General features: G+C 38.7%; 3 protein-coding genes across 4 annotated transcripts in view; 2 read left to right on the forward strand and 1 right to left on the reverse strand.

Annotated features, from left to right (window-relative positions):
* The first annotated feature begins 84 nt into the window (after positions 1-84).
* Positions 85-11,265, forward strand: efhb (EF-hand domain family, member B). Of its 2 annotated transcripts, none has more exons than XM_025911229.1 (13): positions 85-449; positions 574-633; positions 885-1,028; positions 2,442-2,628; positions 2,830-2,940; positions 3,057-3,186; positions 3,319-3,396; positions 3,484-3,551; positions 3,655-3,809; positions 4,135-4,342; positions 4,542-4,757; positions 5,111-5,292; positions 7,421-11,265. In XM_025911229.1, the coding sequence occupies exons 1-13, from the start codon at positions 387-389 to the stop codon at positions 7,565-7,567; spliced, it is 1,749 nt and encodes a 582-aa protein (XP_025767014.1). In that variant the 5' UTR covers positions 85-386; the 3' UTR covers positions 7,568-11,265. The 2 variants fall into 2 exon arrangements, with proteins under 2 accessions (XP_025767014.1, XP_003443105.1); XM_003443057.5 differs by having other exon boundaries at positions 2,451-2,628.
* Positions 7,421-16,699, forward strand: part of satb1b (SATB homeobox 1b) — a 104,758-nt gene continuing 95,479 nt past the window's right edge. The window contains exon 1 of the mRNA XM_013268416.3: positions 7,421-7,516. The gene's annotated coding sequence lies outside the window, so the exon portion shown is untranslated. The remainder of the gene's footprint in view (positions 7,517-16,699) is intronic.
* On the reverse strand, positions 10,905-15,965 carry si:dkey-82o10.4 (m-AAA protease-interacting protein 1, mitochondrial). Its single transcript, XM_005472865.4, has 5 exons — positions 15,412-15,965; positions 14,603-14,674; positions 14,146-14,272; positions 13,918-14,062; positions 10,905-11,557 (listed from the first exon to the last, which is right to left on the reverse strand). The coding sequence occupies exons 1-5, from the start codon at positions 15,820-15,822 to the stop codon at positions 11,473-11,475; spliced, it is 840 nt and encodes a 279-aa protein (XP_005472922.1). The 5' UTR covers positions 15,823-15,965; the 3' UTR covers positions 10,905-11,472.

The raw sequence follows: 16,699 nt of genomic DNA on the forward strand, positions 1-16,699 counted from the left end.
CCAAAATAACAAAAGAGAGCATTTACATTTATTTTATTTTTTTTATCTTTAAGCTAGTGAGCTAAAAGCAGGGATTTCGGTTCAAGGTTAATGTCACTGAGTCAAAGCAATAAATACATAAGACATCGTGTTTTATTTTGGACAAGCATTCACATGGTGTCCCTATTAGTTTTCACAATCTTTGATTCCCTTGAAAGGTATTTTAAACCAAACTAGAGTTTTAAGTTGAATTGCTGAGTTATGTTGCTATAGGCAACGGTACTTAAACAGGTGCACAGTTCAGTGTCCGAGCACAACATAAACCCGTTTGGCCTTAAAAACGTCCCATACTTACTTAGAGACAAACTTTACAGACAAACGTTACAAAGGCTGCTTCTAAATTCATTATGACTGACATTAACACGTCTAGCGAAGTGAAATGTAGCGACAGAATCCGAAATATACCGAAGGTAAGTCTATTTTAAGATAGCTTATCCTGTGCTATCGTACTGCTATTGTATTGCCGAAGTTGTAGTAAAATAGACCTTTATTTCTCTAATATAAACATACTGGACTTTTTTTTCTATAATGCAGGCTGGGAAACTAATACCTACAGGAGACAGTGTGAAAATCTGTTTACGAGAAGTGGAAAGAGTGAGTTCATTGTTGTGTGTTGAGACATGGCACTCAGAGCATCCGGAAGTGGGGATAATTGTGGGACAATGATGGTAAAAGTACAAGTTCCAAGTGAAAAAAAACCCCTGAAAAATCACTTGAAGCGCTTTAGACATCTATTATCTCAACTTAAAACATTTGTTTTGCCTCTGTTGGGATTATCAATCTGAGGGTTTTTTATAGACAAAATGTGTGACATTATGGGTTAACTCTTTCCCTGCAATTATCAGCCCACGACTCCACCGGTGGTGAGGAAATTCCGCAATAGCAACCAGCCCGGACCAGGAACTATCAGAGTCCACACAGGGAAGGCAAATGACCCAGATGTTGCCAGCACTCTTGTTCATGGTGTCATCACCAAAGCACCCCTCACTGTGAGTATGAGCTTCCTGGAATTGTTAAAGGGACAACAGGGAAGGTTATTAACTACACTGAATTTGGTAGGATGATATTTTGTGTAGATCAGGACCAATGACAAATGTATTACTCTGTTTGGTAATGGATTTCAGGGTCATATAACTTAAATGGAATTGACACGATAAATGAAATGGTATTTATATAGTGCAGAAAATTAATTATTATTTATTTATTTAGTTTATACTGCTGTACATCTTTGAATTAAGACAGTACTACAATTTCCTTTCACTATTTTACAAAGTATGACTGTGCAATCACAATAAAAAGTTACACTTAAACTAAAACTAGTGCTTTTCTGTTACTACAAATAATATCCTGTATGTAACTCTGTACAACTGTACTGTTGTTTAAGTAGGACTCTGACTTTTACGTAAGTGACTTAAGTATGGAAATAAGTAAGTCTCACCACCTTACACTCGATGAAGTAGTAATAGATTTCATTTCAAGATTGGGAGGATGCTCATATGTGAAGTTTTACCTTTTGTACATCAATTTATGATAAAAAATGTCAAAAACATTGACAAAAGTTCAAACTGTCCTGGATTAAAATACAGTGAGGCCCTTATTTATTCTGTTTTTGTTATCCCTGTTAAGCCTGTGTTCAAATGTGTATGATTTACTTTTGTTTGATGCTAATCATGAAGAGTACAGAGTGCAGATATCAGATATAAGGCTACTTTTGTGCACATTCAAAATGCACACATACAGTATCTGTGTTTTGGGATGCTCTTTTGGACTTGAGCACATATCAACTGAGATTGATAATGACCGACAAACTATAAGGGACAGACATTATTAATTTAGGATTACTTAGAAAACGATCAACAACACTTGAAAAAGCACTGGCTCACAACTTACTGGCTTTGTGGTAGAATGAAAAGGCCTAATATTGGACCTTCTCTTCCATTTTCCTTCTTTTCTAACCTGCCTGTGTGCACATGGCACTAGAGGTGAAGCGGTGCAGTATTTATACGTTTGTACATTGCGGCATAATCATGTTTACCTTAGAAGATTTAGGGGTTGAATGGACTAGTCATTCATAATCATGTAATGGAAGTAAAAACGACCTACCCCTGTCAGAGGCATTTACTGTACTGTGGTATTATAGTGGTTTCCCTAAGTAAGTCATTTGCTTTTTTCAGGATTTTATGATACCCCTCAAATTGAATTTTCCTATGAAGCTGACATTGATGATGGTTTTTATATTTGCTTTCTGGAGTTTTCTATGCATTCACATCTGTTTTGTGATGTCACCGTGTTTGGAAGCCGGCGTACAATTAATTTATGGCACAATGTTGCTTTGAGTAGAAAATTTAAAGTATACACTGACACATTCAGAATACTGACCGACAATAATTGTTTTTACATGGTTCCTACAGGGTGAAAGGTTGCTAAATCCTTCCCCAAAGACCGTGTTCCAGCAGAAGTTACAAGAACTTAGTGAATCTGTATATGCCTCAAATAAGAAGGCTCCTCTGGGCAGATCATGTGTCCAACGTTCTGAACTCCCCCCACTGTGTAATGAGAAAACTACATTTGGTGTAAAAATAGTGAAAGGTATGTATTTGTATTTGTAACATTAAATAAGTCAAAAGCTAATAAAACAACATGAAAATTGGTTGAAGTTTGTAATGGTTGTGTGCTGTCATTGAAATTTTTTTAAAACTTTTACATTTTTTGTTTTACATTCTAAATTTTCTTATATATTTTTCTCATATTTCTTATATTTTCTGAATATCTCCCATTGTTTTCATCAAGGTTTGGGTGTGCGTGAGATTATTAACCCTGCAAAAACAGCACAGGAGGTAGAGAGGGAAGCTGAGGTGGCACATGATGCTTACATCCGTAGCCATAATTCCTATTTTGTTGGTAAGAATGAAGAAAATCATACTATTGATGCTGTCTTTACTCTTTCTACCAACAGTCTATTTCTGAATTTAATTTCATCATTTTTACCACGGTGTAATTATTTTACTTCATTCCAGGTGAACAAATTAATAGAAAGTATGACTGGACTCATTACAGTAAAGATAGCAGATTTGGGATCCTCACACCTCATTTCAACGATGGCCGTAATCTTGGCAAAACTCTTCACTGGCTGGGGGAATCACAGAAGTAAGCACCGAAATAAAGTTGCCATCCAGGAAATTCTTTTGTTTTTAATTTACTTAACACTGCGTATCTGCTCATTGTCCTTCTAATTTAAAAAATGAAAGCCAACTTGAATTGTTCTTATTTTTTTCTTAGGTTTTACAATCCAGCTGCTTGGAAGAGATCTGGGAACAGAGACAAGATAGCACAACAAATGGGCAAAACCATCGTCATGTACATTGTTTTTTACTGCCTGCAGTGAAACATATGAGACCTCTAATTATCTCACTAAGGTTTTATTTAATTTTCCCATTTTTTTAGGAGAGAAAAAATGTTGCCTGTTCCGCCTGATCACACGTTTGGAATGGTCTTACCACCAGATGATTTTGGTAAATTTTGTATAAAAATGTTGTCCCCCTTTACATACGGGAATATGTGGTGTATCCTTAGAAAAGCTTTTTTAGTTGAAGGCAACAAATATTTCCTTTGCAGGCATTGGAGAGCTGATCTACTCCACAGATCCACGGCAGTACACGAGAGGCCCAGACAGACAGCGCAGCCTGGTGAATGCAGTGAGGCATCACCTCAAGAAGGTCAACTTTGAAAACTTCCCCTCCTTGCTAAAGGCATTCAGACATTATGACAAGGTATGAATGGACTCACAACAGGTTGCCAACTTGTGTTTGATAAGTCAAAGTGCTGGTAACGAGGAAGTCAAGCTGTTGGGTTTAAGAAAAAGCCAGTGATGTGTGACTCTGTGGTAAGATGATTTTTAAAGTAATAAGGCTTCTGTAATTCTCATTTTGCTGACTTGTGTCACACTTATAAACATATGCTGAAGTCATCACAGGTTGTTATTTATGAAACTTGAAACCAGTACCAAATATTTTGCCCATTGCCTACAGATCAGATTCTACATGTTCAAAATGTGTTTATAGGGATTATGAACCTGTTTTTTATGTTATTTACCAGAAAGGAAAGGGGATGATTGACAAAGAGGACCTGCGTGCAGTGTGCCATCAGTTTCAGCTGAATGTCAGTGAGTCGGTCCTGGATGACGTGATGGACTACTGTGACACAGACAAGGACGGGCTTATCAACTTTCTGGAGTTTGCCAACTTTCTCAACTGGAAGGACAAGATGCCCATCAACAGTCGAGAGCAGTGCATTATTACAAATGGTAAGAAGAAGGCAATTTAATCTATCAGTTTATTTTATGCTTCTTCACAGAACTAAAATTGCACTGATACCACCGACAATAAGAAATGCCAAAAGCCTACAGATTTAAGTCGTGTTTACAGTTTACATTTTTACAATTTGGTCTCTGTTACATATGAGGACTAATTATTAGTAATATTTCCTGATTAATTTATCTGCAGAGCGTCAAACCAGCTCAGCTCCAGGTAACATAGAAAGTGTGACAGCACAGCTTCCTGCCTGTCGGGCCTTGATTGAGCCTGAGGACTTGGAGCCTGTTGAGCCAGGCAGCTCACTGAAAACTGTTAGAAGCCTTAGGCAGACAAGGGCAGCCCCAGACCACTTCAGAACTACCTCCTCCCTCATCGGGGCTGCAGGTGCTGGTCGTTTCCCATCAGGTAAGTCAGGAGACTTTAAGCTGACAAATATGTTTTGCACTATTAAAGCTGCCTCTCGCTTTGGACAAGATTAAGGAAGGAATATACCAGGAATCCACTGTCATTCACTTCTTCTTAAACACACATCTTCCTCATGACACAGTTCAAATCACTGTCGTACTAACTTATCAAAACCAGCCATTTTTAATAAAATCTACTGTGCGTATACTGTGTGTCTTTTGCAGCACTTAATACATGAGATATTTTACATTGTGCATATTTGAAAACTTCCTTTTGTATTTTAGAAATGTTTTACATGGTTTGCTTACTTTTCACTCCCTTCCTTGTACATCATCTGGTCTCTCTTTAAATAGATGGACGTACGTACGGGATCCCATCTGTGCGCTCAGATCTTCCAGCTCCTCGCATTAAAAGAGTCGGTGACAAAAACAATTATGGCGATACGTCCACAGCTGCAGATCTTCTACATCCATCAGTTCATGCCCTGCAAGGTGTTTATGAGGAGCATTTCTTCTGTCCTCGCAGCAAGGAGGAGGTACAGCCTATAGATGAGACTGGGGTGGCACTGTCTGTATTTTAAATCTCACCATTTTATTATTTGTATGAAAAAGAACATTATTATCATTATTATTATTATTATTATTATTATTATTATTATTATTATTAGTAGTAGTAGGAGTAGTAGGAGTAGTAGGAGTAGTATTTGCCAGTAAAAGATTTTACTTTTTTTTTGACAGAGACGAAAATTGCAAGTTATTACAGCATTGTGTTTCTGAAGATAGGATAAGATAAGTGAGATAAGTGATGCCTCTGTTAAAAAGTTATTACACTGCAGGTCTGTTGATGCACAACAGTGGGGTCTGTTCCATAAAATAAACACCACTGATCTGGGTAATCTGCATTAAAGTCTGGCCCATGTAATGTATCTGCCTAAGAAAGGCTTATGTTTGAGTTTTTCTTTTTCTTTTTTTAAAACTTAGTTCAGAATCTTTGCTGGCAGTAAGTCAAACTCATTTCTGGTGGTTGCTGAACTCTGGCCTCTGCCAGCGCTGCCTTTTGTCACCAATTCTGTTCATAGTTTTTAAGATCTGCAAATAGCCAGGTGGTGGATGGTCTCCACTTTGGTGGCCTCAGCAATTCACCTTTACTTTTGCAGATGATGTGGTTCTGTTGGCTTTATCAGGTAGTGACCTCCAGCTTAGACTGGAGCAGTTTACGGCTGAGTGTTAAATGGTTGGAATGGGAATCAGCGCGTCCAACTCGGAGACCATGGTTTACAGCTAGAAAGGGGTGGAGTACCCTCCGGCCTCCGGAGACGAGTTGCTGCCCCAACTGGAGGAGTTTAAGTATCTTGTGTTCTTGTCAATGAGTGAGGGGAGAGTGGAGCGTGAGATAGACAAACAGATTGGTACAGTTTCTGCAGCCCCAATCTGTTGTGGCGAAGAGAAAGCTGGGTGAACCTGTCGATTTATTAGTCAGTCTACGTTTCCACCGACACTTATATCATACACGCAGATACAAGTGGTGGAACTGAGTTTCCGTATAAGGATCGCTGGGATCTCCCTTTGGGATAGGAGCTTGGTTATTCAAGTGGGACTGGAAGTAGAGCTGCTTCTTCTTCATAACGAAAAGAGCCAGCTGAGGAGGTTCTAGGAGATCTTCTATGAAAGATGTTTCAGGCATGTGCTACTGGAGGGAGGCCTTGGGGCAGACTGAGGATTTGCTGGAGAGATTTCTTGTCTTGGCTGGCTTAGGAATGACTTGGTGTCCCCCCAGTGGTGGAAGAATTACATGCATAAATACGTCTAAATGTGAAATTACTGAAGGTGTAGAAATACAGTATAAAATGCAAATAAAATGGTGAAAGTAATCAGGAGTTCTACCAGAGAGCTAAAAAATAAAGTCAGAACAGAAGTACCAGAAAGTGCAGTTCCTCTAAGACCACTTAAGGCTGGCTTCAGAAGTGGGTCAGCTCCTCTAGAATCTCATGTTTAAAGTAGAGCAGATATAAACCATTTTGGTGTCCACAGCTAATTTCCCCCTTCATTAGAACATTTTTAAAAATAACTAGTTTAAACTGTAAACGCCAAATGTAGGAATAATTAAGTGCATGGCTGCTCTGAGTGTCATGTAGGTGCCAAAACACTCTAACCTCAATTAATTCAAGTTACTGAACTGTATCTTTCAAATATATTTGCATTAATAGACTGTCCAAGAGGTGTGTACTCATGATTTTTCAGTTAAATTGAAGTAAGAATTTTTATGTTAGCACTAATTAACAATCCGTATATGCAGCTTTCTAAATCAGGTTGGTAGCATTAGCTAATAGCGTAGCCCCCCCTCGTCCAATTAAGAGCCATTCTGGTTCCAAACACATAACCAAAGATTCAACAAACAAAATACCAACCCCAGTCCGTCAAAGTTACAGTCTATAGTCCAGTCCAGTGTTTTATACATATTATGGTCTTTCTGTTATCAGTCTGCCAGATTTAAAAATATTTTACCATAGAGAGTTGGGGGCTGCCAGACTCCATTTATGAAAAAATAACAGAGCCATGACAGTGATGAATAAGAAATGGCAGAAAAACAGTGTGCCTGAGCAGCTTCACTAGTTGACTTCATTGCTTGAATCTTTCTTACTGTTGCTGACATATTTCTTACAGATTGCAACGATCTTCAGGAATGCTGGTGTGAATATTTCTGAGGAGACGTTTGAGGAAGCCTGGAAACTCGCGTCAATGAAGCAAGCAACCAGGGAGGTTTGTGTGGAGAATTTCCGCAACGTTCTCAGGGAAATAAAAGCAATGTAATACTGAAGGGTTTTTTAACATTAACAATTTTCCTCATCCCTAGAAGTTTTTCCTTCTCACAAAAATGTGTTTTAGTTTGTTAGGAAAGCTTTTTTAGACCACGATTCTCATAATTCTCACAGCTTATTGTCAGCTAAAGTCTTTTTTAAGAGCAGGATAGAACGCTGTTTGCATTTCATCTGTCTTTGCAACAGAGAAACTTGCAGTGCATATGCTGTGTAAATGATTTCAGAGTCAGCTATGAAATATCTGCATTAACATGAAAACATTCCAGAGCGAATGAGTTAAATTTTAATCCTTTCTGTGCTGATACAGTCTTTAACAAAACGAAAACTACTGCTGATGAAAACTGCATCCTCTACACAATTACTTGTGTCATATATTTTATGGATAAAGATCTTCCCTGGATTAAAATTAAAATGTAAAAATATATAAAAAGGACACAAGAAATGAAACCGTTTTTAAAAATCTTGACCTATTTTTTGGATTAAGGCTTTGTAGGTTGCTGCCTTTTCTGTTATTTAATGAATTTGCTGGAAGCCACTTAACAGTTTCTGGCAGAACACCCATTCAAAAAGGAGGTTATGTGAAGAGACATACTGCACTTGCTGTGGTATTTTTTTTCTCACTATATGGAATTATTTCTTGCGTCATTAAATTGGTCGTATGCAATGTTATGCTGAAGACCTGAGATGTTCTTTGAAGCTCTATTTTCATCACTGGGAACAGCAACAAACAACTTATCTCCTTTATGCATCACAGAGCAGATTTTACAGCCATTAAGCAAATTTTTTACTTTAGGCACTCTTGAGATTTCCTCAAAGAGCACACACAGGTGTACTTTTTCATACCAAACATCACAGATTTTTGGGTCCCATTCAAAACTTGTTTTGATCTATAGTTTGTTTATCTTGCCTGAATATCGTGTCTGTATCAGTATATCAAAAGTGCACACACACAAATGAATGTCAGAGAAATTGTGATGCTGAGTGGCATAAACAGTTTTAATCAAAAATACTTCATTGTTCAATTAATTTGTTTTGATTTTTGTTTTAAAAACACTGATCATGTTTTGGGCTTTGTATGAAGTTGATGTCACCGATCATTAATATTCACTAGTCACATAGTAATTAATTAATAGTTCTGAAAATTCATGAGAAAAATGTGAGACAAAACATTTCTTTCACAGTAATAAATAAAAAATGTAATTGATAGAAACAGCACATTTGTCACATCAGCATTTCAGTATTATGTCAAAATTGTTCAGATTGTAGTGAGATTTCCACTCATCAGAGTGTTCAGGTGCTTCAGTAGTTCAGTCCCTTGACCCTTCATGTGCTGAGGTGACTACCACATTGCAACTTGCTCCTAATAGTTGCCAACCCTCTCAAATGGCAGCAGTATGTATATGAATAAGTGAATGAAAATCAAGTTGAGTGATTTTAGGCGTGCTTTGTTTGAGCAAACATTTTCTGTTTATTGGAAACAACATGCCATCTTTTGTTGGCATATCATAAGCTGCTGTGAAGCAGTGTTCAGTTATGATTAAAAGGCAGCTGTCAGTAAATACTAAGTATGTTCTCTGACTCTTATCACTTTTTTTTCTATCTAGAAGTAGTATTAACTTTCATTTCCACACATATTTATCCCTTAATTCTATTAATCAACCTTATAATGAGACTCTGACAGAGATAGCACAATGACTCTGAAGCGTCTTGGAGCTGGGACACATGCAAACATACAAATACACATTAAAGAAAGCATGAGGAATTGTTTGCAATCTGCTTCGCTAACCAGATTAATGAACTAGTTGGCATCTAGCCTGGACTGATTCACACATCAGAACATACAAAAAAACAATAAAATAACTAATAAAAACATTAGCTTTTGTATATTCACCACTTGTTTATGTTTTCTTGTTAATTTCCATTAAAGTGAGTGATGCACAGGCGTGTTAAATTGTTTAATGTACTCTCACCATATCCATGAGCATATTGACACGTGCTAAGCTAACCACACTCATTTAATCTCATTATGACTCAGTGAGATGCTTGACTGGAACTATAAAAAAAAAAAAAAAAAAATCCCCCCCACGCAAACTTCCGCAGACCCTGCGTATTACCATGCAGGAAAATTAGACTAATCCTCAGCGTGTTTCATTATGCATGAATTAGCGGACGCTAATGACAGAATCCTCTCTGTTTGTCAAATATGTTGTCAACATTAATAATACTGCAGCAAGCTTTAACAGAATTGGATGACACGCAACATTCACGAGCCTGTCAAATGTGATGTCTTCGACAAGTGACACATTGCTGGCAGTGACTGTGGGCACAAACACAAGCTAAGGTGGAGAATTTTATGGCAGAATTAGTCATTCTTGCTTGGAGCAAAACTGTACTATTCTAACTATTTTCATTTTGTACACGATTTGTGTTATGCTCTCTTTGGCCCATCAAGAACTGGCTTCAGCTTTGTCGCTGGCAGCCATCTAGAACATATGTCCCTTTCTGCTTGTTACAGAAAGTGGATTTTCTTCCCTGATGGTTTTTTATCACTAACAGAATTCCGGTATTAGTCGAATACCAGAATACAGATCTAATATTAACTGTATTCCTCGTTTTTAACAAAGTTTCTCTTGGACTTTATATTAGTCACTTGTGGGAAAAACTATTCTGCAGTGCTCCACAAAGTACAAAAGTACTCCACAAATTTGGCACTGCATGTCTGTACGAGTATTCAAGACCTACTTTAACAACAATTTAACCACTAACAGGTGGGATTTCAATGTGTTGTTCTACTAGTTGCTGATGAAGGTGCAAGCAGAAATGAAAAAAGAAAAAGAAATGCAAAACTAAACTGCAGTGTGAAACCTGAGCTATTAGCTCACATGGATTACTTTTACATACACTGACTTTATTATTTAATAAATAATAACTTACTCAAGTAATGTAAGTGTTTGGAAAAATGTACTTCTAAAAAGTACTTTTATTGCACCATCTTCATTCACTCATGAGCTGCTGTAACATGAATCAAATGGCTGAATTGCCACCTCCGCATGCAGTCAAGTTCTGTCAGTCAAGTGTCTTGCTAATGACCTACTAATTTTATTCAGGTGTGTTGCAGCAGGGAGACATTTACATGTTTCATGACATCAGCCCTGGAGGACTGGCGTTTGACACCTGTGGTGTAGAACAAATGGAATCTGTTGGGTCCTGATTTTCATCAGGGAAAAGCCAGAAATTGGTGATGTAGTTTATAGATAGAACATACTGGTACTCAGATACCAATCACATCAATATTACTTCTTAGTTTCTAGAAAAAATACCTGTGTATCTCCATCATAATTTGTAGTTTATTTTTCAGATTTAATAAAAATAACTTTTGGAACGTGACAAAGATATCATGGTTACAGCTGTAATACAAACTACCAAACTCAATTTGGTAAAGCATGTAGTTGAAAGGTCCCAAAAAAAAGAAGCATGTACATGAAGTTGGCCAGTGATCCAGAAAATAACTTTACCAATCTGTTCATATACTGTTTTGTCTTTGGAGTGTCTATTAAAGGGATAACATTTTCAATAGGAAAACACAAACGAGGCAGTCAACAGACCATAAGAAGAGTAATGGTGAAGCATATACAGAATCTCATTTAAAAACACCTGACGGTGGTCGACAGGTGACTCAGAGAGACTGTACAGTACCATTACTTATAGTCTGACATGTAAGGCTTTAGGAGCATCAAAGAAAAATCATCAAGTAGTACTCAGTGTCTGCACAGCTCCAGCACTCTGGGTCCCATTTAATGTGATCCAAATGGAAAATGATCAGTACAGTTTCTCACTTTGAAGGTTGCCTTCCATAGGAAAGCAAAAAATGACAAATGTGAGCAAAGCTGAGTCAGATTATTCAGCTAGTTTCCAGTGCCAGTGCCAAACAGTGGTAACAGTCCAGTCAGAAGAGGCTCCCCTCGTCAGCTCTCGGTGGAATCTGCAACGACACGAAGCAAAGATGGTTAAAAACTTCCCACACTGTTAATCATCCACATCCTAGATTAGTAGTACAAGTTTATTGAAAGTGCTGAAAGAAAAGATGGACCGACTAACCCTGACATTCAAACTAAAGTTTTGCTTCTTGCCTCACCTTGAAAATAATTATATAGAATTCTGAAAATGGCACGTTTCATGCCAAACTGTCGGTTTCATGCGAGCCTTTAGGATAACATTTGAAGTGTAACAGGCTTTCTCAGAGAGGATTGTAAGACCTGGAACAATAGGACAGAGAATCTGGCTAACTAGATAGGTGGGTATTAGGTAGAATAGCCACACACTGTGGTCCAACAACTAACTGGATTACTGGCTGAGAACAGAAAGAGGCTTTGACTGTTAGCACTGTGTGGGTGTGGAATGATTTGTCTTTTTGTTTAACCAGCAAACTTTATTGAAGAATTTAACATACTCAGAGCTGGATTCCAAACTACAAGAAGTTAGCAGACCTTTGCAGTGAAGGAATTGCAGTTATGCCAATGTTTCTTAACACTTTAAGGCAAAAATAAGAGCCACAATTCTTTGTTGATATTTGGTGAAATAATAGAAAATAAAGTTACAAGTTACTGCTTATCTTTTAAAGGTTTGAAACAAAGGTTTATGATGTGGCATGAGATTTCCGCACAGCCAGGTTGCTTTCAAAGAAAAAAAAAAAAAAGATTGATTAGTTTTGTTTCAGGTATGTGATGGTAGTGTGTGTTGCTCTAAACACTGACCAGCAGACACAACTGTGCCTGAATACACCGTGTGTTAACAGTGACAGGGGACTAAAAGTTGCTGCCTCTCAGTTTGTTTTTTCACACATCATCCCTGCACACATCGTGTGATAGAAGAATCAGTCACATGACCATTCAAGTACACTGAACATGCATCTGCCACTGTAAACAGGAAGCTGAGGGTTTGATTTCTTGATGGGGAGGAAGAACCATGATGGTATAAATGAATTCCTTTGCCTAGATGCATGATTTTAAAGAATGGTTACATAAAGTAACTAGAAGCACGAGGAGATGATGACTGTGGAAAGAGCGTAATACGCTGATAAGATTTTCAAACTACAAGTAGCTTAGCAGCATTTCCAAAAGTCTCAGTTTTAAGGGTCCTAAAGCCCCGCAGTAGTGTGGCTGTTGGTCATAAACCAACCTGCAAATTCAGAGTCTAAAATGAATCCAACACAGAAACTAAAAAACTGCAGATCCTCACATAGCCACTGTGGCTGGCTCCAAAAGAGCACGATATTCGACTTTAGGGATGTTAGATTTCATATATCTCTGGATGCTGGTAAAGCTCAAATTTAACTGTGTGGGTGATTTGGGGCAGGTTTGATTTTAGTGTAGTGGTTAACACATTCACCTAATGAATGAAAGATCACACACAAATCCCAGGGACGAAGCACATCTGGACATCCAGCAAAAAATCTGCCAAATCAAACATTTAGATCCACCTGTTATGGCGATCATTAGGGAGAAGCCAAAAGAAGCTTCTATCTGTCAAATATTGTTAATAACTATATTACATAAATATTCCTGCTAACCCAGCTAGTAAGCAAAATTCCACCTTTTCAATGAAATGAGGTCACTTCTGGTTTAAAAAAAGACCCACAATGGTAACAAGAAGGCTTCAAAATATGTCAACCAGCCCATGGGTGACATCCCAGTGAATATGTTCATCTGTTATATAGTCTATGCCACAATTCTAAAAAGTTTTTAAAAACAAAATTGACCCCCAAAATGAGTTTTTAAAGAAAATTGAAAGCAGAAATAATTGTTTTACCCTTTTTTTCCTACCAGTACTATTTTTGTTTCTTACTTTCAAGTGACTGAAGTAGCAGTAGAAATATACATGTCACTTTTGCCACTTTCCCCAAGAGAGGCATTAAATACAACACAGACCCTCATCCATGTGATCCTTCCGAACATTTCACTGTTATACTTTTTGCATTTACTTTAAAAACATTCAACTCACCATCGGCAGCTCTGCTCCCCTCCCAACAAAAACAGACCTGCTGTATGCTGAAGGCCTGCAGGTAGCTTTGAGCTTTTGCCAACATAAAATTATCTCTAAGCAAATATTTGTACACTTTAATTTTGCATCAGCATAGCCTATACGGAGAAGTAAAGCAAACAAAGATTTTGGCACATTTCAGCAAATTAATGATCAAAAGTTTGCTTTAAGCAAAGAAAGAGCAGACATAGCTTCAGCTCTGCTAACATGCCAGAACTGAATGAGGAAATATTTGTTTCTAAGCCATGCTTCTGGATGCCCGGCTTGTTTGTGATGTTGACAGATGACGAGATGAGTGCTTACTCATAAACAGCAGTTACAATTTTCTTCTGTGGGCCGCTGTCTTCACTGGATCCCACTTTGAAGATTTTTGTACCCTCAGGGTCATCGGGTCCTTCGTGTGATGACAGGATCCAAAATCTCATGACGATAAAGCAAAACTTCCTACCTGCAAGAAAAAAGACAGAAATCAGAGTCTGTCCTGCTGTTCATATCACTTCCTCATACCGTGTCCTGATTTCACAAACTGACCATACTGATCAAAGACGACAGAGATGTCCTCTGGAAGCACAAATACAATATCATCCATTTGGACACCGAGCTGCTTCCTCTGAGCATCAGTGAGAGACCCGCACCTCTTCTCAACATATTCCAACATCTGGAAGGAAAAACAAGACAATCATTATATCTGTTTATAAGGTTTGGGGAAACCTGCAGTCAGCTGAGACTGAAGAAGTCACTTGGATGAGTGACGAAACGTTTCTCCCACAAAACGCTACGTCCAGATGAACAGATTCAACTTTTGGAGAAGACAATCATTACTAAAAAAGACTGAAAGTGAGAAAAAAAAGTCTTAATTTGACATAAATACTAAATGTTAGATTTTATTAACACTAACAGTTTGATACAGTCCTGTACTGTCTGTGTGGGACACTCTCAACAAAGTCAGCTTTTTTAATACACCTTTGTTATGTCTTTGATGTGTTACCTCATTGGACACTATCCCCTTTAGCTCATGATATCTGCCGCTGGACATCTTGTTGGAGACATGAACCAAAGCCTGGAATGGATGAGAAACAAAAAGGTGGCTTATTCACTTTAACCACAGTATTTAATGAAAAGCCGCGATTCCTGTCGGGACAAGTGTGTGGTTGTGTCTTTAAAACGGGTTTAAAACCTTCCATGTTGCCTCAGGCTGGGTAATAACCAGAAGAATAAATAAATACACAATCTTAAGTCTCTTAAAAGCAGTGCCAAAACTGCTCTGCTGCTTTCAGTCGTGTTACGTGTTCTTCGTTACCACAATGAACCTGCCCAGTTTTCACCTTGGCACGTTCATTTCAGCAGGGGTAGTTGTGGCTCAGATAGAAGAGCAGGTCATCGAGTAATCAGAAGGTTGGTGGTTCAATCCCTGGCTGCGTGTGCATTCACTGAAGGTGGAAAGCACTTGATTATCGGAATCAATGATGCTTTTTTTGGGGGGGGGGCAAACACATGTGGGACAACACTGCTATTAAAAAAAGTAAAGCTGAAGATCAACAGACTGATGAAGGTTACGTGATGTGATGCAAACTTTAGAACAGAGCAAAATGTTATTTAGTGAGGTATAGTTTAATGGGGTGTGGTCCCACCTACGTTATCCAATCCATGAACTCTTGATGTCCTTGTATCAGATATAAACGTGTATTTATCACTAAAGGTAACGCTTTCAAACAATGGTCCATATAAAGCATGAAAAATGTGCTTTTTATTACTGACAGTACTGATGGAAAAGTAAAACGGCCTGTCGGTAGTTACCTGCTTCACACCTCTTTCAAACTCCTCAGAGTTGACGTCTAACTCAAAGTACAGATCGAGTGCAAACATGATGACCTTACACCGGATCCATGTGATCGGGTCTGGGATGCCGACCACGGATATAGCGGGCCGGCGGCCGGAGCTCTCTTTGGGCCCGTCAGCTCCTTGCTGCGAGCAGAACAGTCTGTGTTTCACACCGGCGAAAACGAGACTCCGTCCGCAGAGACTCCGTCCGCACAGCCTCCGGCCCGGCGCCGCAGTGTAAGGACGCACGGGACGCACAACCGGACCGTCCCACTGCCGGTGCGCAGCCGGCTGCTTGCAGCTGTTCTTGCGGGCACAGACCCCCGCTGTACAGGCCACGAGGCCGCCAAACTCCCGGCATGCGGCGAGGCTGCTGATCCGCTGCATCAGATCGGGAAAGACACAGCGTTAAGGCTCCGTGTCCACCACAGACCGGGGAGACAGCCTCCATCCACACTGCAGCCTCTTGTAACCTTATGCAACTCACCCCATATTGTACCCATAATGCCTATGGTGAAAACGACGTACACATAACAGTGCTGCTTTCAAGAACCTTTGGAAATTTTAACAATCGGAGCAGTGTGTGTTTGGCCTTGCCTGTGCTGGGGTTCGTCTTCGCTTTCACAGAACTCTAGCACTCTGTCTGCTGCTGTTTACTTTGAACAATCACTACAGTATTGTTACATTGTTATAAATATGTTTTTATTGCTTTGAAGTCTTAGACTTTTGAACTATGCTATCCTACAAGTTAGTATGCTAAACAGCACATATAATGATGATATTCAACTTCGGCAGAATTTTCAATAACGATCTGCTACATTTTATTTGCTGTTTTTCTATAATATTCATTACCGATTTGAGCACAGACAGACCATGCTCAGTATTTTCTGGCAAAATGTGTGACTACATATTTATACCGTATTTTACACAGTCGGTCCTTCAAATTTGCATTTTAACCAGCCGCACGCTTCACATGTTTTTGAAAGACTAGACTGGATCTGCGTAAGAGTTCTATGCGTGATTGGCTGTCACTGGGGGTATTTAAAGGCAGCAAAGTGGTTTTACTGACAGGGTCCAGTAGAGGGAGATAAATACTCATTTATCTTCTGTGTGTGTGTGTGTGTGTGTGTGTGTGTGTGTGTGTGTATCGAATAAGGGCACTAGAAAACAAACTTTACGTGTGTCTCTGCCCGCATGTAGTCTATTATAAAAACAATAAAAGAGAACATGTAAAAAAAAAAAAAAAGAGGAAGAAAAAAGCAGC

The sequence above is a fragment of the Oreochromis niloticus genome, linkage group LG11, assembly GCF_001858045.2.
Source record: "Oreochromis niloticus isolate F11D_XX linkage group LG11, O_niloticus_UMD_NMBU, whole genome shotgun sequence".
Lineage (NCBI taxonomy): Eukaryota > Metazoa > Chordata > Actinopteri > Cichliformes > Cichlidae > Oreochromis > Oreochromis niloticus.

Bases quoted from the DNA above. Each gene is read 5' to 3' on its own strand.
- efhb (XM_025911229.1), top strand. From the start codon at position 387: ATGACTGACATTAACACGTCTAGCGAAGTGAAATGTAGCGACAGAATC. The intron at 634-884 runs GTGAGTTCATTG...TGCAATTATCAG, and splicing joins GTTTACGAGAAGTGGAAAGA to CCCACGACTCCACCGGTGGT. The intron at 2,941-3,056 runs GTAAGAATGAAG...ACTTCATTCCAG, and splicing joins CCATAATTCCTATTTTGTTG to GTGAACAAATTAATAGAAAG.
- si:dkey-82o10.4 (XM_005472865.4), bottom strand. From the start codon at position 15,822: ATGCAGCGGATCAGCAGCCTCGCCGCATGCCGGGAGTTTGGCGGCCTC. The intron at 14,273-14,602 runs GTAACACATCAA...TTTTCCTTCCAG, and splicing joins AGGGGATAGTGTCCAATGAG to ATGTTGGAATATGTTGAGAA. The intron at 14,063-14,145 runs GTCAGTTTGTGA...TTTTTCTTGCAG, and splicing joins TGTCGTCTTTGATCAGTATG to GTAGGAAGTTTTGCTTTATC.